At 30.7% G+C, this 25,514-nt stretch overlaps 1 protein-coding gene across 4 annotated transcripts; it reads right to left on the bottom strand.

Annotated features, from left to right (window-relative positions):
• Positions 1 to 5,084: 5,084 nt before the first annotated feature.
• LOC139506484 (uncharacterized) lies at positions 5,085 to 23,853 on the bottom strand. 4 transcript variants are annotated; one of them, XM_071295471.1, is made up of 2 exons: positions 23,758 to 23,853; positions 5,085 to 7,299 (listed from the first exon to the last, which is right to left on the bottom strand). In XM_071295471.1, exon 2 carries the CDS (start codon positions 7,288 to 7,290, stop codon positions 5,395 to 5,397), a length of 1,896 nt encoding a protein of 631 aa, XP_071151572.1. In that variant the 5' UTR covers positions 7,291 to 7,299; positions 23,758 to 23,853; the 3' UTR covers positions 5,085 to 5,394. The 4 variants fall into 4 exon arrangements, with proteins under 4 accessions (XP_071151572.1, XP_071151569.1, XP_071151570.1 ...); XM_071295468.1 differs by lacking the exon at positions 23,758 to 23,853 and adding an exon at positions 22,212 to 22,360; XM_071295469.1 differs by lacking the exon at positions 23,758 to 23,853 and adding an exon at positions 17,658 to 17,828.
• Positions 23,854 to 25,514: the final 1,661 nt, after the last annotated feature.

Consider the following 25,514-nt stretch of genomic DNA (forward strand, 5'->3'; position numbering starts at 1 on the left):
CTCAGAATTTTTTTCCTGTATATCTTTAATATAATATCTTAATGTTATATTAAGGTATATAGGAATTTTTTTTTCTGAGACAAGTGCCTCTGGTTATGGTACCAAAAGTTTAAGAATTATAGGGCCAAAAAGGTGCCCAAAAAAAAGCATTTTTGTAGTTTCTGGACATCAACTTGTGTGTATGTGTATAAATCTCTCTAAAAATGTACCTTAAGGTTCCATATCACAAAGGGAATGCTGGATTGAGTTTTGGAGGTAATTGCCTCGAACATTCAGGATTTTTTAGTTTCCAGACAATAACTGTTTAAGTGTATGGATCCTCTGAAATTGTACTGCAAGGTACCATACCACAAAGGGCATATTGGAATTGATTTTGGAGGTAATTACTCCAATTGGAGTTTTAAAAAAAAAGGGGTGGGGTGGATTTTTTTTTTATCATATTTTGTTTTGTTTTTTTAAACTGATATGCAGGAGATACACACCAAACAGGATGTGTCAATTATTATATCACAGTATTACGTTTAGCAAGAAATCTTCAGTTGCATAGAATTGCGCATTCTTATGCAATTTGTTTGTAATGATAATTTTCATTGGACGTTGACAAATATTTTGAAGGGATAAATTCCACTTTCTACCAGTTCGTAATTAAGAAAGCCACTATTTTGACATCTGATTATTTTGGTATGTCATTTCTCACAAATAAACATGAAAGTCACATTTTGATCCTCAAAATGTTCTTTTTGTCAATGTTGAAACCATTCTGAAGTGTACAAAAGGTATAAATACTTCTAGAGTTATATATATTTTTACATCACGATGACCTTGATGAATAATTCAGTTGAAAATAAAATAACTGATACATCATGTTAAAAGAGTTATATTCTTTAATTATTGTCAGTTAATTATGATTTTCATATTATTTTTTTTTTTTTTATTTAAACAATAATCATGATCATGACTAAAAACATAACATTACATTATAAAACTAAAAGAGGGACTTGCAAGTTTAGTACACAATGAATGTCTTTGGATTAATAAGTACTGTATTTCAAAAAGTTCAAAAAGGAAAAATCTTTATACATGTAGTACTTATTTTGAAGCAACCTGTATATATATTCCCATAAAGGACTTAAAATTGTAATATATTTCAAAATCTGACACAAAAATGAAAATAATGAAATAGAAATGATAACTTACAAATAATTAACCACAGCCACACTGGTTTTATCAGATTTCAACAATGCCTTTCTTCAAATAGCACAATATAGGACTTAACATTTTCCATATCCATCTACCTCCATTTATTGCATGCTTTTCATGAATTTGAATTTACAGGAAGTACATGACTGGGCATGTCATTTGAAAAAGCTCATATGAGCAATGATGTAGGTTAGTTTTGAATGGTTAGAAGAATGGAAAAACTTTTCAAAGTAAAAAACTAACATAAAACTAACATGGATGATAAAAGCTCACCTGAGGTTTGAATTGCACATGTGAGCATTATGTTAGATTTTTGTGGGCACATATGAACTAACAAACTGCACATATGAGCAACCTGATTTGCATACAATTCTTACTTGCATCTCATGTGCTTCACATGTGAAACTTATGTGCTTTTGTTAGCAATTTCTGTACGGGTTTCACCACATTATTTTGTGTAAGAATCCTATATGATGTCAAAAACTTGATCACAATCCAAATACAGACAATATCAAGCTTTAATGTAATTGTTTCCAAAACTCGCACCAGCTGTTCAGGGTTCCACCTCTGCAGTCGTATCAGGCTGCCCTCGGCAAAGCATTTTATTCCATATGTAAAGGGGCATTACTCTAGCAGTTAAAAAGTGACTTTAGCACTTAGTTTAGTTCGTTCTTATGTTGTACTGTTATACCACTGTCCCAGGTATGGGGGAGGGTTGGGATCCCGCTAACATGTTTAACCACGCCACATTATTTATGTATGTGCCTGTCCCAAGTCTGAGTGAGTGAGGAGCCTGTAATTCAGTGGTTCTCGTTTGTTTATGTGTTACATATTTGTTTTTGTTCAATTTTTTATATAAATAAGGCCGTCAGTTTTCTCGTTTGAATTGTTTTACATTGTCTTCTAGGGGCCTTTTATAGCTGACTATGCAATATGGGCTTTGCTCATTGTTGAAGGCCGTACCATGACCTATAGTTGTTAATGTCTGTATCATTTTGGTCTCTTGTGGACAGTTGTCTCATTGGCAATCATACCACATCTTCTTTTTTATACACCAAAATTCAAACCTGATCTGTATTTTGTGGTAATCAGCATTGTGTATAAACATAAAAACAATTTCTTTTGTCTTTCACCACATCTTTTTTTTAATATCATCACATTACAGTCAGAAAAAAAAACTATATATAATAAAAGAAACATCTTATTCTGAGATTCTTAAAATGACTTCAAAGACCCATTCAAATTTTCATTTTATTAACCAAAATATAAACTTTAGATTAAGTTATTCAATATGATGCAATCAATTATTTAATCTAATGATTTTGTTTACAAAAATTGTAATAAGATTTAAAAAAGATTTTGTCAGGACAGGTGCAGGTTATCCAAATGAACCAGCATATTTCACATAAAAATGAAATCAAAATAATGTGCATTCTTTCTTCTTGAGATTATGGACTGTTATAGAAAGAATCTGAAGGTGGCACTTTATAAATACAGATTGTTTCTAAAACCTGTGATGCCTCTTTTGGCGAGATATTTAATATTCATAGATAACTTGATTTATTTACATATTGGTTCCTGGATATGATCTCTATATTTCATCTCATAGAGAAATACTGTGGATTCATTGTATTCGTTCGATACTAAGCTAAGCTTTGTAAATTTTCTTGGAGTTAATATAAAAACATCAAATATGGCATGTAGAGGAGAACTAGGTTCACTCCCTACACTGTATTATGTAATAATGAATATGGTAAAATATTGGATCCATCTTATGAATGATATTGAACCTTCAAATATTATTCTAAGGGAAGCCATAAATCTATCTCATTCTATGGACAAACATAACCAGGAATCTTGGATAGGAAGCATTAAACATATATTTAAATTTCTAGACTTAGAATATCTATTTGTTAACCAGTCAAACTTTAAACAAAACCATATTCTAAAAAAAGTGAAAACATCTTTAACTATTAAATTTAAAGAAAGCTGGTTAGCTAGTTTAGAAAGCAATTCTGGGAAGTGTACTAATTTACAATCTGGCAATAAATTAAGAACTTACAGAAAATTCAAAAATATTTTTATGTTTGAACCATATTTAAAAATGAATTCAAAAAAAGACAGGCAAATAATCACAAGATTTAGAACTAGCTGTCATGATCTTGAAATCGAAAGAGGGAGGTATATTGGAATTAAAGCTGAAGACAGAAAGTGTAAGCTATGTAAGAACGCAATTGAAGACGAACTACATTTTCTTTAAAATGTCCTGTTCTAAAAGATACTCGATCTCAACATCTATCTAATTTAAATTCTAAATTCAAAAATTTTTCAAGATTATCTGATGAAATGAAATTTGTTTGGATTCTTTCATCTGAAGATTTTTTTGTTACTTCAAACTTATCTAATTTATTGCACTCCCTTTTTGAAAAACAAAAGAAAATTATAGAAAATATTGTTGTTTGAAAAAAAAAAAATAGAAGAAAAATATATATAGATATATATATATATATAGGAAATAAAATTGATTAGGAGTTGTCTCCCATAGACCTAGAACTATCCTAAAGATTTATGTAATTTCTCCAGGTCACAGTGGCACCCATAACAACTATGTTTTGTCAATAACTTGGTTTATATCAGGTTAATTAGTGTAAATGTGTATTCATGTGGTTTTTTGTTTAAATGTACTTTAATCATTCTAATCATTTTCTGTGCTTTATTTTGTAATTCATTTGATTGTATAGCTCAAATTTTGGGCACCATGATTGGTTAATAAAATTATCTATCTATCTACCAATTTTCGTGGTTTTCATGGGTACAGGTTAACCACAATTTAACATGTCCAACGAATAACAAATTTTCTTTCCCGTTGTATGCAGTCTTTGGCCTAACCACCAAATCAAATATCCATGAAAAGGTAAGTTTTCAGTAATCCACGAAAATTGGTGCACATGAAAATAAAAGAATCCAGAGAATAAAACTTTTTTTTTTTTTGTGATGAAAATTTTCTCTTTTTTTTTTTTATAGTTTTAGTGGGTTTAAGTTGGTTTTTTTTTACTGTGAAATGCTTCCTAACAGGAAAAAATATAGTCAAACTAATAATAATTCATGAGACAAAGAGGTTATATTCAGATCTCTTTCATAAGACTGACACCAATACTGTGGTTCTTCTGACTAGTACAAGTAAATTGATACTCTCAACATCACCTAAAGTACACCATAAGAGAAGTTTTATACTTGTGTGTTTGTTGTATTTTTTTTAAAGTGTCATTTGAAACAGTGTCTGCACCTGTGTTCCTGCACACAATTAATTGAGATGACAATTGCATTTTAATATTCAAGCCCCAGGAGCCAAGGCAACTTTGATGAACATTTCCCTTGTACAATGAGTGTTTCAACAAACTATCTACTTACAGAAAGTATATAAAATTTACTTCCCACTTCAAACTAAACACCATTAAAAACTGGCGCCAACAAATAGCCAATAGTACTGATACTGTTGTTAAGGAGGCTCGTGGGTATAAAAATTCAGCAAAAATTAAACATTTGATTTTTCATTACAAATTTTGTTTATAACACTATTAGTTATTACTTTATAATATGGTACAAAAATTACGCAGACAAATCTATTTGGTTTGGCCACAGATGACGTTTTTAAATGTTTAAATCATTGAAAAAGCTCCAAATTGTCTCCCTTTGGTGCAAACATGTAATTTTCTTACGTTTAATTGAAATATCTTTTTTAACTCATCGGTGACCTATATTTTTTTTATCATTGTTTTCAAACAAACTGTACATAAACTAAATGATTGTAAAATTTTAGCGATTTCTGTAATTTAGTTTCTTTTTTTTATTTTGATATTACCAATATTTCTCCTATTAGTTCAACAGAAAAAAAGGACATAAACAAAAATGTATGCTTCTTTCGGAGGCAGATTGTGAGCTTAAGTGAACGTTGACCCCATATTTTTATGTTATATTTCTATTAGGTACAGTATAAGATAAAGTTTAATCATAGAAAAAAATAGCAAAATCCTATATTAGAAAAAAAGTTGATTTAGACCTGTGAGCCCCCTTAAATACCAATAATCAATAAATCAGTCATCTGTATGTTATATAAATGTATTTATATGAGTATGACTTTTCTGTAATAGCACATGGAACATTTAGTTAGTGAAAATACATGACATCTAACCTTTACTTACCACTCTCTCTATTAAATCTGTCATCAAGAAACCTTTGTGAGTAATTTCCCGAAAGATCTGAACTCATGTCAGATAGTGATGTTACACTGTAACTCCATAATCTATTCATAGATTGGTGACCCTTTGTCCTTGGAGTGATATTATGCTTTTCATGGAGAACTGACCAACTATTGCTTCTTGTATGTAATCTTGGAGACTGCTCATAGTCCATTATTGGCGAAATGCACACACCATCATAAAAAGATTTTTCAATCCTCTTCTCTTTTCGAAAACCTGGCTTAGGTGAAGACAAAGAGAAGCTATGACTCCTCTCTCTCATAAGATAATTTTCTTGATCAATAAATTCATCATCACTTTTTGCTTTTCTTGTTAAAGTTTCATAAGATCCCCAGCGATCACCTTTAGATATATTTGAACTTAAAACTTTGTATTCATCAATATTTGGCAGTACATTTTTGGTTGGTGTTTTTGGATTTCGGTTCTTTTCTAAAGTTCTAGAATTTTGATCCTCCTTAACCGGTGACTTCTTCAAGTTTTGGGTACAAACAATTTGTGAATATATTGCTCTTTGTTCATTATTAATAGGTGAGGATGACCTTGAGCTATTGCCAGGTGAAACAGATCTGTTATCAAATAAAGCCTCAGAGCTATTTCCTGCAGCATAATGAATCAAGTCATTGCCTAGAACTGGGCCACTGTCTGAGCTGTTGCTACATACAACATAATTAGGTGACTTTAGTCTGTTGCCATACATGTCATGATTGTGTGAATCTTGTTTATAATATTCTGCTGAACTAACCCATTCCTTTGTGGGAGATTGTTGCCTTACACCTACATTTCTAAGATTCTTTGTTGGGGAAACATGACCTCCATTATTTGCAATTTCATTTTGTATTTTAGAATTATCAGGAAAAACAACCCCATCTTCAGTTTTCAAAGCTCTAAATACAAGCATTCTTCTGGCTTGTATTACCTCTTCAGGAGACCTTCGATTAACCTTCTCATATGACCCTGAATTTCTAACTAATTCTTTAGGAGTACTTTCTAATGGCATTTGATGAGATATTTTTCTTCTCTGAATGTCACCTGCTCCCATAGCCATTTTTCCTTTCTGAGTCAATTCACTTGCTGGAGCAGATCCTGTTCTTGGTCGCATAAAATAGAAATCATTACTTTGGTGAAAATCTGGTTGTTTTGAACTTTTTTCACAAAAATTGTCCTCAAATTCATCATTCTCATAATCTGTTGACAGCAGACTATGAAGTGACCTAGACTTCATTGAGATCTTTGACAGGCTTGCTTGTGACAAAGACATGTCACGATTTTGTATTGCAAGTCCTCTGCGTAGAGAAAGATTAGCTAATTTATCTCCATATATAACATTGGTGAGTTGTCTCATCCTTTTGGCTGTAGATCTTGGAGATTCATCCATCTCCTGTTGTGTAAAACTTTTACGAATTGTGTCCCGCCCAAGTGTATCTTTCCCTTCCAAAAATGTGATTGTTGATGAATTATGGTGATGAGGCATATATCGAGATCTAGAGGGAGCTGAGGTAGAAATTGAAGAGGAAGAATCATTTTTGTCTTCCTTGGCAGACTTTTTATTCCAAATAAGAGTAACAGGTTTACTTGAACTGTCCACAGGCAGTGAATTAGTTTTTGACAATTTTGTATGACCATTCTGACCAGAATAAGCATCACTATTTTGACTAGATTTTAAGCTTCCTCTTTTTGGACGTTGCTCTGAAACAGATGAGCTGCGTTCGCGTGTTGGACTTTTACTTTTCCGACGAAATTTTGAAGAAAATCCTGTAAAGGATCTGCTTCTTCCTCTTATTTCACCAGGAAATTCCACATCCTTCTTAGATGTTGTGTGTTTGTTCCCCATTATCAGACTCTGAAATATATAATATAATAATAAAAATGACTTACTACAGTTATTTCAGCTGTAGGAAATATCTATTAACCTGTATGTATAAAATATGGCTAAATTCAGTTTCCTTCAACTTAAATTAGTTCTCACATACACGTATTACAATAATGTAAATTCTGTATTTCCTGTGGTTATTTTTTCAGGCAAATTAACATCTGAGGAATGAAAATTCTCACATAGTATTTAAATGGGTATCATCTATGTTTAATAGGATCGAAACAAATCTATTTACACAAATAACCAGATTTAAAACTTTAATTTCCCTTTTATTCTATTTGACGTTGTGTTTCCAACTGATTTTCTACATCTAGGATACAGTATAGTTCCTAAATTTTGTGAAAATTGCTCAATCATGATCCATACTAAACTACCTAACTTATTGCCATTTCTCATTCACTTATAGTTTAACACGCTACAGAAGTGTTATGCACAATATTGTACTATTCTTAAACTTTATACAAAAATCATCTTAAAAAAAAGGTCTTTTGGTTGAGTGTGTTCCATAATGGTTTGCTGTCTAATTGTAATATGCCCCATTTTTATTTCCTCTATGACAATGTCCATTGTACTTATGGCACAGGGTAGAAAACTTTTCAAATAGTTGAAAGGCAGAGGAAATTCATTTAAAAACATTGTTTACACTTAAATATGGTATTCTTTTCTTTTTCAGTAAGTTACATTATTAAGTATGGTAACATCTTGTAGTCACCAACTATTTATTGCTGGAAAATAACAAGTGTAAAGGTATTTTAAAATCATCTGCTATTCAAATCAACATCATTTATATATAACCTTATACAGTTTTGTGAACAGGCTTCTTAAGTTATCATTATCCTTTCCATCTCTCCTATGAATGTATACCATGTTTTAAAAAGCTACCATAGTTGACCTATAGCTAACTTAGTTCAAAAGTTGATTAGCAAAAATGTGTGCAATTTTCATGTAGGGTAAAAACACACTTAGATTAGTAACATTAACAGTATTGTCAACAAAAAGATGTCAATGAGAAAGCAACCCACTGATATAAAAAATGACTCTTCAAAAACAGTCAGGTGTGAATACAATACTGTATGTCAAACTCTAAATCTCATAGTCTAAAAGATTGTAACAGAAAATTATAAAAGGAAATAACTATTTTATACAGTATAATACTTTTAATTAATGACAAAATGACTGCAGTCTGCTTGAAATCACACCTGGAGGAAATACTCTCAAATAATATGTACAACAGGGATGAAATTAAGCTTTGATTGGTTTGTGTTAGACGTTAGTATCTATCTTGGTGTAAAGGGGGGGGGGGGGGGGTGCAATTTTAACAATGGTGTTAAATTCTGTACACCCCATGAACTACACCAATATAACAATTGATTTCTTATGAATATTCCTTTACTCATTTTTTATACCATGGTTGAAATTAAAAAAACTCTTATAATAATAACTCTGCTACACATTTTTACCAAATGGGGACGGTATAAAATTCTGTAACCCCTAGTTACACCAAGATAGCAATTCTGATAAAGCTTCAATTACTCATTTTTATATGTTGGTTGAAATATGAAACATTCTTATGAAATCACTACACATCTTTACATATTATGTTACTGGGGTATAAATCTGAAAATTTGGCTAAATGGTTTAGGGGTAGTAAAGATGTTATGTTTACCTAGAAATCTGTTTTGGTTTTCTTATATTGTTACGTTTCAATTTTACATTAACACTCTCCTCTCTCTAATGGTTCATTTTGTATACTTTCTTCTGGTAGTCATTGAAGAAATCTTTAGGTAAAGCTGTTGTATCAAATTACCATCCAAAACATTAGAATTAAGTCCTTTTAGTTGGACTGGTGTAAAAGTGTTGCAAACTGTCTTGCACATTAGAAATTTTGATGACAACTCAACTGTTATATTATACTTTCAATGTCTTATTAAGAACAGTTATATAAATACCAAGTTGGACTGCCGATAGTTGTGAACCTCCTATAACAATTAACAGATTGTTGATGAGCAATGGATGTCAACATACATCATAATCTTTATTAAGAATACATTTGTTGAAGGCCTACAGTGACCTATAGTTGTTAATTTCTGTGTCATTTTGGTCTCTTGTGGAGAGTTGTCTCATTGGCAATCATATCACATCTTCTTTATTATACATGTATCATGTTGTGTAAGCTGCATGCTCAAATGAAGTATATTTCCAAAAACTAGAAAACCTTGATTTGTAGTTCCTGAAAAAATGTGACTAAAATTTCATGCAGGACCATAAAAAAAATGTATGAGTATTAGGATAACAGAAAATTGATGAGTGATGAAACCATATTTCAGAAGCTCTAATCTAAACAAATTTATAAGACTAATGAAAGGACAGAATCAAAGACAGAATCACAGAATTAGAGGCAGAAACACAGACAGACATACACATGAAATATAATGTAGATTTTATTGATTTGTTTGATTATGATAAATTTGTTTATTTATTTAAAAACATTAATTGTTATGATATGGTTGCCAAAACCTGCTATGATATTTAAGTAGAAGAAATACCTTTTTATATTCTTAAAATGAAATTATTTTAATAATCGTATGTATTTTAACTAGTTTTATATAGACATTGTTTTACAGTCTCTCATAATTCTTAATAGAATGGTACTTGTATTTTATTATATCTGTGTATTGTCTGTTTTATATTGTGTATATACTCTGTATGTACTGTATATCTATGTATTGCAAGTAGTGAGACTTTAATAAAATATTGAATCTGAATATTGAATCTACACTAAAATACTTCCTCCACAGTATAAATTAGACAAGTCCCCTAATGGTAATTTAAAATTCCCAAAGCTAAATCCCTTTCTAGACAGACACCTTATATTTACACCTATATCAAAGTCCATATCAAAAATCAATCTAAGGATTAAACCAAACATTCTTTGTGTCTAAGTTTAAATCTATTTATACAATGATAACATCAACTTTTATTGTTCAATTTTAAAAGGTGATGAAACATCTTTATTTGCATGCTGACAAGGTTAAGGATTTTAAGCCTAAAACATTTTTCAGGTGTATATTCCTGATAATATATACCAATATAAATGATGACAACTTAAACTATAATTAAAGTAATCTTGCAATTACTCAACTGTCACAGTTTTAAATTTTCAATATAAAGGTTTGAATTGCATTGTCTCACTGACTTAGTCAAAGTTATATATGTGTGGCAACCATTATTAGGTATTGAGAACTTTTTTTTAAAAGATTTAAAATTACCTTGAAAACATGAACTTTGACATTGGGATTAAGATTAAAAAATTCGTAAGGGTTCCACGGAACCCAGTGTCTCGCCTACTCTTGCTGTTAATCGCAGACTCAACAAAAACGAGGAAAAACATCAATAAAAATTTCCCTCTTGATACTGTCTTTTGATTGAAAGAAGCTTCCAAGTTTGGTAAAACAATCCAGGATAGTTTATGAATCTAATAAATGTTTTATAAACTTTAACTGCAGACTGTATGTAATGTTAACTGGAAGAAAAACTAAGTCCATTTATAAGTAAAATACGGAAAAAGTGATTTTTTTTTTCACAAAATTTACTTCTGAATAATATCTTATGATCAGAAACAAGCTTTTGTCTAAGTTTGGTAGAAATCCAGGATAGTTTAAGAACATTATAAAAATTTTAAAAACTTAAACCACAGAGTGAATGTTTTGTTTCTGGCAAAAAAACTAAGTCCATTTATAACTTCAATATAAGTAAAATACAGAATAGTGGAAATTTATTTTTACAAAATTTTCTTCTTGATACTATCTTATGATCATAAACAAGCTTCTGTCCAAGTTTGGTACAAATCAAGGATAGTTTATGAAAGTTTTTAAAATTTTAAAAACTTTAACCACAGAGTGAATGTAATGTTTCCTCGCAGAAAAACTAAGTCCATTTATAAGTAAAATCAAAAAAATGGAATTTTATTTTTACAAAATTTACTTCTGGATACTTTCTTATGATCATAAACAAGCTTCTGTCCAAGTTTGGTAGAAATTCAGTATAGTTTAAGAAAGTTATTAAAATTTCAAAAACTTTAACCACAGAGCGAATATTTGTGGACACCGACGCCGACGCCGCCGCCGCCACCGACGGAATGTAGGATCGCTTAGTCTCGCTTTTTCGACTAAGTCGAAGGCTCGACAAAAATGAAAAGAAAAGAAGAGTAGATAAATTAAAAAACACACTTTTAGCATTTCCCTTTTACTCCAAACATGACCATATGATACTATTGAACTGCAAAACATGTCTTTTTGTTAAAGAGTGCCAATATATGTCCTCTTTATGAATGTCAAATAGTTTCCATTAAAAAAATAATCCCAAATGTGCCCTTTCATTGATGCATACTCATTTTCCTCTTTCAACAACTGTCACATATCCAAGGTTGACTGGAGAGTAGAAATATGGAAATTTTAAAATAGAAAAGAAATGATATGGGGTATTCATCCATGACACAAAATCAGAACATGCACAGCAAACACTACAAACAGCAAAAGAACCTTGTTTTTTTTTTAATTTCTCAAGGTCACAGTGAGGCATTTTATACAAAGACCCCCCCCCCCCCCCAAAAAAAATACCCTCTCATTTCACTGCAATTTTAAGACGGTTCCTAGCACCAGTTTGAGTGGAATTTAGGTCTTTTTCCCACCAGCAGTAAAAACCCTTGCCAAGGAGGGACATCCCTATGGCTGTGCAAAATGTAAAAGTATGTTACCCTGTTCCTTGGAGGCAATTGCTGAAAGGTAAAATTCATATCTTCAGATGAAGATTAGAATTTAAATCTAAAAAAAATCATTTCTAAGTTTGTATCTATAGAGCTTAGAAAAGAAGTGGCACAAAAGAAGATATCTAAAAAATGCTGACATTCTAAAGGTAAAATGACAAACAAGAGCACTGCACATAAACTAATTTGCTCTACTTCTAATGTTAACAACCCTGGCATAAACTTCTCAAATACAGATTTGTGAAAAATCTACACAATGTCTTGACCTGATCTTATTTAATAAAAGTGTATTTACATACACAGAGAAATATATTGAAGACGGAACAAGATAAACTGACATTGTTTTAACGCTGACAGGAATCATTGATATTTATCTCTCCAATAAATGTATAATTTACAATATCATATTTAGATAATAAACCAATACACTTAGGTAGTAATTACCAGTGATAGATCCCAAAATAAAAAACGGCCAGGGTTCTAAAAGAAAAATAGCTTAAGCTTAAAGATCTCTGAAAACATATTTTATTCCTACAACTTGAGCAATATATATAGAACCTTAATGAAAAAGCTCACATACCCCTTGTCCCCATATGCAAAATGTCATCATGATTTAAGACATCTTATACATCTCATCAAATAAGTTATTAGTAAGTTTATTTTCAACAGTACAGACATAGTAACAAGAAGATCGATGTGAATTTCTTCTCATCAATATGAATAAAGAGAGGTGACCATAAAACTTAGCAAGTTTGTTATCCCATGTTTAGTAACTGATTTAAAGCATGTGGAAACCTCTTTTCTACACATATTTTGATGTTAAAAAAAATTAAATATGGCCTTGACCATAGACATAGTGACCTTCAAAATCTTACTCTTAATAAATAAGACTTTGTATCATGTAAATAGACCAGAAAAATTATAATTCTATTGGTAGTATTTCAATTTAAATCTGTAAAAAGACTTTTAAAACAAATTGGGTGTATTTTAGTAACCATGACCTTGACCTTAGAAAGGTTACATCAAAATAAATATATATTCTCCTCCCATTAAGTGTGACGATGTATTTCCCTAAGGTTGGAATCCCTTTACATCAAGAAATCTCTTTTTTGCACAAATTTCAGGCTATGTTAGGTTAATTTGATATTAAAATCAAATTGGATTCTTCCTCTCATAATATAGGATTATATATTAAAGAAAGAATGCAATTCAATATAGTTTGACTTTTATAGAATGACTGAAGGACAAACTGATTCACTGACGGACAGGTTAAAAAATATTATCTCTGAATAAAAACAACACGGTGTTGAAGGAAAATCTGAAAGGATTCAACAGACGAAGAAATTGATGATGAAAGGTTCAAATAATTTCATAAAACATAGTTTAAGCTTACAAGTTGTTATTGGTGGCATAACGGAGTTACTTCCCTTTCAAACCAAAAAAAAAAAGAAATCTAAAAGGATTCAACAGACTAAGAAATTGATAAATGTAATTTACGATTGAAATAAGGAAATAAACTTTAAAGGGGCACTAGCTGTCAAATTCATTGTAACCCATTTGACTCAAATTCTCATATTTGGTTTATAACAATGTAAAACATTTATCCAAACTATCAAAAGTCTAAAATAAACAGTTTACAGAGCATGGGGTAGATAATATATAGGTTCGTTTCGTGTGTATTTTAGTCCGGACGCCATCTAATTAACTATCGATTTGACCTCAGATGACCATATAAGCGATCAAAACAAAAATAAAGATACGAATAGATTAAACCAACACGTGCAATTGCATTTTTATAGGTCTGTTTGATTTTATTTTATAGATTAAAAATAGATGTTTCTCATTGTTTTTAACCATATAAGAATGATTTTATGTGCATCGCATTAGTAATCAAATGATTTACCGTAGTTTCACTTTCATTGTTGACATTCTTTTTCTTTAAATAACCAGTACACGTACAATGCATGCGTTGTCAATCTCTAGCTAGGGGTTAACTTGAAGTTCACATGAATACCGGTTAGAATGATGATGACGTTTTCACTTGCAAGTGAATCAGTCAAAAATTATGTTTAATCGCTTATTTCAACAAAATTAAAGGAAATTGATTGCTAAAAGCAAATTATTATTTCATTATTCCAATTTGATTAATGATTGATCTAAAAAAAAATCATACTTTATTTTTTTATATATATCGTAGCTAGTGCCCCTTTAAGGGAAAAACATGTTTTCTGTTATCATGTTTGTTTAGATTTTGATACATGATATAAATGCTTTACAGTAAGTCATATTATTGGACTTATTTTAGTAAATATGTCTTTTTGATTGAGTAAAGCCATTTTATTGATATTTTATAGTGTCTCTGTCTATGTTGTAATGTTGCACTGCTGTTTCAGGTTAGAAATATATATATAAAAAAAATCATTAGTATCTATGCACAAATTTGTGTTAATGCGGAAGAATATTATATATATATCAAGAAAGTTTTGCAGGAAAATATGAATGCCTACTCAAATCCAATCTATAAGAAAATCAAATTAATTCAGAAGAGTGTCCAAGCACTTTTTTAAGCAATTTTTGAACCAAAATTATCACCCAAAAAAATCCCCTTTTTAAACATTCAGAATATATTTTTGAATGGCATCATAATCCATATGGCACAATAACAAAAAAATAAGATAAATAAATGCTAATAGTAAATATCCAACCTGCTTTTTCAACAAAATTTTTACTAAAATAATTACACTGTTATTTCCATTATGTCTGACTTTCACAATTTGCAAAATGTGAAGTTATTAACTTGGTCTCATCTGCTCATGGGCAATATTTTCTATAAAAAAAATATTATGGATTTTGTACTTATGTTAGAAACATTACTGATATAAACCTTAAAAATACATTGAATGAATATCTGGCAAGTACAATTGAGAGTGCTTACCAGTTTTATATAGAATTTACATTTCTATGAACATATAAACTCCTGTTAAAAAAATATCAGTGTTGTATTGGATCTTGTGAAGGATGTTGCTGATATAAACCTTTGATTTAAATTTCATACATTGAATTGTACAATTGAGAGTGCTTTAACTTAATAAACTAAGTGCATACATTTCTAAGGGACTTTCCTCCTGCAATTTTTTTTTATCAGCCCTGACTTTCAAAATCATCCCCTACATAGATATATAAACCTTCAAAGAAATTTCAAATCAATCCTGCAAGAAATGTAAGCTCAAGAGTGCTAATACAGTGCAAATTTCCATATAATTCATATTTACAAGTTACAACACTTTTTAAAAACATAGTTGTTTGGAACTGATTTTCAAAATTGTCCAAAACTTTGCTGATAATTATACCTATGATATAAATTTCACAGATAGTTACTTGTGGGAGGGTAACAAGACCTTACATGCTTATGGGTTAGAGGTACAGACTAGAGAGATGCCCAGTATTTCTTTGAACCTCAGTTCCCCAAAACACATTACACTGGGCATAAAAAAGATCTATCCTATTTATTATTATTGGTCCTATAATGAACATAAGATTTATGTGACAGAAAGAAATTTTGATAGTCAATTTTGGCTGATGTATAATGCTCTGTGCAGATACAAAAGATATTCTTTCAAATGATAATCTAAACAATCAATGTTACACTTGTCATGAATAACTTATAGCTGTATGCTAAGACATGACTCGTAAGTCTAGGATTAAAGCATATAATGCAACTAATTATTTAGAAGAATGACCACAATTAATCTAAATTAAACCACAATTCTTTCTGGCAATTATGTGCCCATATAGGACATAATAAGAATTGTCAAATCAACTAATACAGTACTTTTACAAAGTACTAAGATCCGCAAATAAAAATATAATATATCATTTTCCTCCATTTTATATAAAAAATATTACTTTCAGTTTAATTGCTTTACCTCTATATTCATAGCTGTCCAGATGAAACCTCTATATTCATAGCTGTCCAGATGAAACCTCTATTTACTTATTTAGATAAAGTTAATTTGATATTTCCTATTACACTTAAAATCATGTCTTGCAAATTTATAAATGAAGAAATGTTTTAAAGCACTCTGATAAAAAAAATGTGTGGACTTCCAAAATTATAACAGTCTTTATTAGAATAAAAGTAACTTCTTAAAACAGCAGGAGTCCTGAAGTTAAATAGGAAAGTAGTTTAAGAAATTGGACAATGATTAATTTTCCAAATCATATGCATGTATTAAAATGATATACTAGTCTACTATTTTAAAAAGGGAAACATGATGAATGTATTGTTTGGCATCATTCAAATTACCTCAACAATTTTCAAATATAATCCTGAAATAAAACCAGTTTGAGAACTAATAAAACCACACACATCTATAAAATGTCTTTATCATATTGGCTATCATATTTAAGATCCTTTAAGTTTTGATCTCAATTTATTCATTACACATACAACAAGCTCTAATCAGGCTTTCAAAAAAGAAACAATTTGAAACTTTAACTTCTTACTTAAATCAATTTATTCAAGCAAATTAATGAACCCTAATATTCCATTTCAAGTCTAATCTGTTTTGGAAGTACACTAATAGATAATTAATGTCTAAACAGACAGACAGATGCAGTATCATAAACTCAATTATATAGTATAGCACATGTCCATTACAAAATTAAAAAAAAAAACAATGTTTGGAGTTGTGCACTTGCTTTCATAACTTTTAATCAGGAGTCATTTTTGGATTTTTACAGATTTCCCACCAACTCCTTCTTTTTTGATAAAATGCCTTGAGATTGTGTTATCAGTTAAGAAACAAGAACAAGATTGTCTCCAGTAACATCAAGAGAGAAAACAAAAGCACACTGTTCAAAATTCGGGTTAAATCAAAGAACTTTTTTTTAGTGTTTTCTCTTATTTTCAATATGCCTAATAACCAGAGCTTGGTTGGTATACTCAAAGTTCAATGTTCGGAGAGTTAAAAACAACATAAAAAGTATCCCCTTTTCTGTTTACAAAAGTGCAAAACCTTTGTAAAGAGAGTATTTGTATACTTGAAATCAGTTGAGTCCCTTTACAGCATTTTATTCCAAATATTTGCTTAATTATGAACCCCTCTCCCCCTTTTCCCTTTTTTATAATCCTGGTTCTGCACCTACTTCCAGGAAATATTCAGATCCATAAATGTCTAAAATCTTTAACTGGAATCAATTAAAATGCAAAACTTTAGCATATTTTTTTTTCTAATTTTAACAAAACTATAATTGCAGAGAATGAAGATTCACCAAACCAGAGACATATAATACAATTGTATTATGTCTGTGTCAAAACTAAGTTACAAAATTATGATAATGAAGTTTACACAGAAGAAAAATCTCAAAATATAAAGGTTTTGTACTTTTATGTTTATAAAGGACTTTATTACACATCCTGCATGCTTATTTGTATCTTTAAATCAAACAACACCTTTAGGCATGTACATTACATAACTCACAACCTACATGTACAGCACGCCACAATTATTCACATTTTTACCTTTTAAAATTTGAAAATACACAAAAACATACATACCACTTGACTTTATTCCACTTCTAGATATTAGTTTTCTTAATGATTTAAATCCATTTCCGTGTAATCATGTTTAAAGAATTTTAATCACTTTAGATATTATAAATGTAGGTATATTGATCCTCTGCACAGTGTGTGTTTTTCTTTTTATCAAAACATAATCAATCTTTATACAACTAAACATAAATTCAATCAAGCAATGGTATCATGACCCTACATATAAAGATAAAAATCCTCAACAGCTGATTGCAAATGCAGTTTCCAGATTTCCCCTAAACACCTACCTTTTAAACACCATGTAGAAAGATATCCATGTTACAAAGCCATGGATGGATCAATTTAAAATCAATCTAGTTCAACATTACACCGGATGACCATGCCTAAGTATCCACTATTTTTATAAAATGAGACCAGGCCAAAACCATAAACGATAAACCACACTTTGATTTTCAGATGTTTATACAGTACAATGAGACTTATGGTCCATTCTCCTAATGTTTACCTGTGCGAAGTCATGTGATCAAGGTATTTAATGGATAGGCGATCAATATGTTACTTGTAATCCATCTTAAAATTCACCAAACAATACATTACACAAATAGACCAAATAGTAAATTTATTTTTCAAAGAAAGAGAAACAACTATTTCTCCCTATATATAGCTAATTACTAAACAATTAGCTTATCAGAAAATTTCAATTCAAACAAATTCAATAAACATTTAATATTGGAATACATGTACCTTCAAAAGTAAATAATGCAAATTCAATTTCTCTGTAATGTATATCAATACATTAAACTTAAATCATTATTGCAACCATCTTCTAAGTTCTTTACAAAAAAGTAATTTGATCTAAAACGATTCACTACAATATGAAACTAGACAATAAGGTCTTAAGAGCCTGAACTACCTCACCTATCAAAAATGATGCATTTTATATAAATCTTTTATCTTTTTTCACACAAAAATACATGAACATTTATATTTTCAAATATACACTTGTTTAGGGCATTCAATTTGTATTCAGATGAATCAACCAATTTGCTATCATTACCATGAGCACAACAGTAGTAAAGAAGCAAAAAAATGATCAAAAGTTTTGCTAAATTTTCCAAGGTCAGATAAACCAAGGATTTGTATATTTAGATCTTTTATACAAATCCCTGGATAAACCCTGCCAGACAGATATGTGCACCTTACAATTATTCCATACACCATACAAATCCCTGGACAAACCCTGCCAGACAGATATGTGCACCTTACAATCATTCCATACACCATACAAATCCCTGGATAAACCCTGCCAGACAGATATGTACACCTTACAATCATTCCATACACTATACAAATCCCTGGACAAACCCTGCCAGACAGATATGTGCACCTTACAACTATTCCATACACTATACAAATCCCTGGATAAACCCTGCCAGACAGATATGTGCACCTTACAACCATTCCATACACTATACAAATCCCTGCATAAACCCTGCCAGACAGATAGGTGCACCTTACAACCATTCCATACACTATACAAATCCCTGGATAAACCCTGCCAGACAGATATGTGCACCTTACAATCATTCCATACACCATATAAATCCCTGGATAAACCCTGCCAGACAGATATGTGCACCTTACAATCATTCCATACACCATACAAATCCCTGGATAAACCCTGCCAGACAGATATGTGCACCTTACAATCATTCCATACACTATACAAATCCCTGGATAAACCCTGCCAGACAGATATGTGCCCCTTACAATCATTCCATACACTATACAAATCCCTGGATAAACCCTGTCAGACAGATATGTGCACTTTACAATCATTCCATACACTATACAAATCCCTGGATAAACCCTGCCAGACAGATATGTGCACCTTACAATTATTCCATACACTATACAAATCCCTGGACAAACCCTGCCAGACAGATATGTGCACCTTACAATCATTCCATACACTATACAAATCCCTGGATAAACCCTGCCAGACAGATCTGTGCACCTTACCACCATTCCATACACCATACAAATCCCTGGACAAACCCTGCCAGACAGATATGTGCACCTTACAACAATTCCATACACTGCAAATCCCTGGATAAACCCTGCCAGACAGATATGTGCACCTTACAACCATTCCATACACCATACAAATCCCTGGATAAACCCTGCCAGACAGATATGTGCACCTTACCACCATTCCATACACCATACAAATCCCTGGATAAACCCTGCCAGACAGATATGTGCACCTTACAATCATTCCATACACCATACAAATCCCTGGATAAACCCTGCCAGACAGATATGTGCACCTTACCACCATTCCATACACCATACAAATCCCTGGATAAACCCTGCCAGACAGATATGTGCACCTTACCACCATTCCATACACCATACAAATCCCTGGATAAACCCTGCCAGACAGATATGTGCACCTTACAATCATTCCATACACTATACAAATCCCTGGATAAACCCTGCCAGACAGATATGTGCACCTTACAATCATTCCATACACTATACAAATATAGTTGACATATTGACTATAATATCCAAGAAACAGACCAAGGATTTGTATAGTTAGTTAACTATACAAATCCTTGAACAGACCAAACAATGAAACCTTATAATCATTCAATGCACCAAATAAGTATGACCTATTCTTCATTGTATACGAAACAGATTTAAATGGGAAAACTTAACTAAACTAAATGAACCATAAAAATGAGTTCATGGTCAGATGATACTTGCCACAGAAAAAAAAATTATAAACCTTACAAATTTTCCATACATTAAATATAGTTGACCTATTGATTATATTTGAAAAACAAAGTAAAATACAGAAAACTAAACCTTAACCAATGAACCAGAAAAACGCGGTCAAGGTCAAATGACACATGCAAAACTAACATGTACACCTTACAATCATTCCATACATCAAATATAGTATCCTTAATAGTTATTTCAGAAATGATCAAATCACAAAACTAAATAGTCCAATGAACTATGAAAATAAGGTCAAGGTGAGATGAAACATGTCATACAGACATGTAAACTTTATAATCATGCCATACCGTGAGTAAATACAGCTTATCTATTGCTTAATTATAATATCTGAGAAACAAACCATGCATACCACCCAAACTTAACATTGACTGATGAACCATGAAAATGAGGTTAATGTCAGATGAATCTATCATTTCGAAATGCAAACCTTATAATCATTCCACACCCCTTATATAGTTGACCTATTGCTTAAATAGTATTTGAGATATGAACTTGACCTTGAAAACTTAACCTAAATCATGGATCCAAGAAAACTTGATCACTGATCCAAGAAAATTAAGTCTAGGTTGGGTGAAATATTCTTCAATCTTGGTATATGTTCATACCCAGAATTTAAGTGTCATGCAAGTCAAACAGTTTTGACAATAAAAATGCTTCTTTAAGTATAGGTGAATATTTTCAGAATCTTAACATTCACAAATAATAACACACTTGAAACATAACAACCTTGAAAGTGTTTTACATAGCTATAACACTGACCATAAAATCCCTTAAATTAAAAGTTGAATATTCCTAATGAATCTGAAGAAATTCAGTGTGCTACAAAGGTGAGAAAATTGAAAGATAAAGTAATCTAATGCTATCTATGTCACCTATAAGGTAAAATCATTTCATATCTCAAACTGATAGGTATGTCCTTTCTGATGGCAACAGATTATATACACAAGAGTCTAAACAAGATCTATCAAATATTAACTACAATGGTATATAACCAGTCTCAAGCATTGTGTAAATCATTCACATCTCCTCAAAATTCAGTAGTTTAAACCAAAATCCACAAAAGTATGTGCATCAATAATCATGCTGTTGGATTTAGGTTCAAAAGACAGTAAAGGTAATCCATGAATTTATGTATTTTTAAGGGAAACATAGCAAATGAAGGAAAATAACAAAACAAAAAAGGATCAGTGATGTGCAAGTTCAATTAATCATCACACATTTAACATATTTTAAAGCTTTTTTTGTAAACTTGGAATAAGCTTAACCTTTAAACTTAAAAGTAAAACTTTTTTTTATTTCAAATGAAACAATGACCACAGTACATGTATGACTTGACTGTAGCTAAATTTCATACAGTTATGAGAGCAAAGAAAAACTTAGAACATTTTATATTACAAAAGCTATTGGCACATATATGACAAATTTATATCATGTGTATGTCTGAAAAGAACAAACAACTGTATGGATTTCATAAAAAATTCAACCAACTTTACATTCTACATCATAATTTATGGTGCACATATTTACTTTGATATCAATAGTGTAGGCAATCTTTTTTCATAATATTTAGTTTTGATCTTTAATACAGAATGTCAATTAAACACTGACTATTTAGCCTTCTATACTCAGGTAAAAATTAAATACCCTGGGTTAACTTAGTACAAGTGCATCAGAATTAATCAATATCTGGATCATGAATAAACATTTCAAATTCAAAATCTTCCTGCATAAACTGAAGTTTTAGGTCCTTACCTGGGGTAATTTGCTTGAAAATCAACCTGAATATTGTCAAAGTTTAATCCATTGTAGGGTTTAACAACAGAATCTCCAAAACAAAAGCACATCAAGAAAGATTCATCTGGTTTGGATAACTACATCCAAAGCAAAAAGAGAAATGCTACGATTCATTTGTCACACACCAGTATGTGTTTTCATAATCAATTGAAGTGAACGTTCTTTGGTAAAAGGTAAAAAATGTTCAAATTTATTTCAAACTGATAAGTAACCTTACAAAACCTCTTTCAAGTTTGAATGGAACTATAAGGATCAACGAAGTGTGACTGCTTACTCCCCCAGATTGCAAAGGGGAAAAAATTTCTTTGTTAAGTTTTTGATTGATTCACATACATAAATCTATAACTGTATTTTTTTTAAGTAAATTTAATCAACAGCTGTCGCAAATGAAAAAAAGTGATAAAATTATGCATCAAAAGATTTCTGCTGGTTAGAATTCAATTCAATGTTCTTTGACAGTAACTTGATTTTTATCATTTTTTCATACACTTTGAACTCTTGAACTGTAAGGCAATAGAATAAGAGATTGATTGCAACACAAATTGAATTTTATAGTGACTCAGGTTGAAAAGTTTTATGCCTAAGCACAGATCTTGCACCAAATGATTAAACAGAGCCTGGATAAACGAAAAAAGTCTTATTAAATTTTTTTAATGTTTCTTTTGCTCTAGTTGGATGCATTATGTTATGATATATTTTGAGGATTTATGATTTGAAGAAGCCTCAAATGTTTTCACCAGAACTGGTTTGTACAGTATGCTGTTTTGAAATTTGTTTGTTTCTCATCAATGTTTTGTTTCTTGTTCTATTTAAGGTGAAATATGTTAAAATGGGCTGGTAGATTCAAAATGTTGATTATCACTTGAGTTGCAGTCAATACATCCTATAAATTAAAAACAGTAACCTAGCTGGTAACAATTGGGAGTCTTTTTGGATTACAAAATATACTAGAAGTTATGTATAGAATTTTTCAAAACAACAAATCTTTGAACAAATGAAAATTCTTCATACTATTTTAACACTATATTGAACAAAAACATATTTCATATAGCATCCTGGTGAACAGGGAAATTTGATATAATCAACTTGTTTCTAGAAAAAATAGTGTCACATCCAAAACAAAATCTATAAGAGAATTATTTCAAATAGTGTCACATAACTCTGATAATGTGGAGAACACTGCAATGATGTAGTCTTTTTTTTTTACCTGAATACATAAATGATACACAGAATCAGAAATTTGGACACAATGATAACTACTTCCATGAATTTGTAGATGTGAAAGATATATTGTTTTGAGCTGACTTGGTGGGAAGTTTAGCTATAAAACCAGGTTTAACCCACTATTTTCTATAAGATAATGCCTGTATCAGGTCATGAATATAATAGTTATTTTCCATTTGCTGAGTTGGTTGATATAGTCAAGCTTTTGCTATAGTCAGGATTTACAGACTTTCCCCAGTTTTTGCAGTTCAGTACTTTCTTGTTATAACCATACACTTACCTGTGATCGTAATTCCAGTAAACACACACTTTATACAGCCCAAAATGGTGCTCTGCAGTTATAAATGTATGCTTGAATTAATTATCTTACCAAGAAATAGAATAATTTTAGGTTTTTTTTTAAGTTGAATCATATGTTTTTCTTCCTTCATTGAATCAGAACTGAGACTACTATAACACATAGTAGTCTCAGATTAGAATGAACAGATTTGTTGGTTTTTCCTTATCTGACAAGTTCTTTGTATTTATAATATTAGCCAATACCTAAACCAAATTATAAAAGATTGAGGAAGAAAAAGATGAATGTTCACATTAGAAAATGTATAAATAATATGTTTTATTTCCTGATATGATAACTCAAACATTTAAATAATATATGTATATGTATATGGAAATAAAAAAAAGTAATCATGCAAACAATTCCAAATAGCAGGTGCACAACTTTTAACCTTGTTATGTGCAATGTTTGTGTGAAGGTTCAAAGTTTTGGGTTCAAAACTGTTGCTCTTTTGCCCATTATGTGAATGTCCCAAATGAGGACTTGCGGCAGGGGACAATTAACTTTTTTTAAATGTTAAGTTACAACCTCAATAAACCCACATCCTGTGTTGTATTCATACACTTACCTTATATAATTATACTAGATTATTTTGGTGTACTTTTGTTGCTGTCTCTTTGAGTTATACTCTTAAATAGATTTAATGAGCTAAACTGTATATATAGTTAGTTCTAATGTTGTACTGTTACACCACTGTCCCAGATTAGGGGAAGGTTTGACACATTTTATAAGTGGGTTAGTGCATTCTCAAGTCCAAAAGTGACAGTTACTAATCTCGTGGTTATCACATTCTGTATGTGCCTGTCCCAAGTCAGCAGCCTGTAATTCAGTAGTCTGGTAGTTGTCGTTTGTATATTTGTTTTTTAAACATTGTTTTATGCATAAATCAGGACATTAGCTTTCTCATTTGAATTGTTTTTCATTTGTTATTTCAGGTCCTTTTATAGTTGGGTTTTGCTCATTGTTGAAAGCATACAGCAACTACCATATCATTTGGTCTCTGGTAGATAGTTGTCTCATTCAGGCAATCATACCACATCTAGTTCTTACATCTTAATCTTTTTTTATTCTTATTAACAACAAACAAACCAAAAATATAGCTTCTAAATTGGTTTATCAAATAACATGAATTAAAAAAATATGTCAAATTCAAAATTATAAGAAAGATACATGAAGTTTAGTCACCTTTTCCATTCTGAAAATTTTCAAAGTTTAAGCAATTTTTATAAGGATAAAACAATATATTTGTAAATATCTGCCAAAGGAAGTTTTGAAAGGAAATTATGTTTTTTTTGTATCCAAGACAAGAAAGAAATTTGATAAAATGTATATATTTTTCGATCTACAACTAAGGGAGGTAATTCAATCGAAAGGTTTAATTTAATAATTTGATAAGGGGATCTTTGATCAATGAAACCATATTTCATAGTAAACCATGAAAAATGTAGGATATCGCATTGCATTTAATGGCATGTTTTAAATTCTAGGTTAACATGGTATATTTATAAACCTAACAGGTGTAGATTACTGTTGATTAGATATGACTAGCAGGAAGATTTACTTTTGAGGCAATTAATCCAATAGCTATTTTACTACTGAAAATAACAGGTTACAGGAAATTACAGGGTGAAAGGTACTTACTTGTAACTTTTGAAAATTTGACTTAAGATTTCCATTTCTAATTCTTGCTTCCTTTCAAT

Source organism: Mytilus edulis, unplaced genomic scaffold, assembly GCF_963676685.1.
Source record: "Mytilus edulis unplaced genomic scaffold, xbMytEdul2.2 SCAFFOLD_242, whole genome shotgun sequence".
NCBI classification, from domain to species: Eukaryota; Metazoa; Mollusca; class Bivalvia; order Mytilida; family Mytilidae; genus Mytilus; species Mytilus edulis.

Excerpts from the sequence above, each read along its gene's own strand:
- LOC139506484 (XM_071295471.1), bottom strand. The coding sequence starts at position 7,290 with ATGGGGAACAAACACACAACATCTAAGAAGGATGTGGAATTTCCTGGT.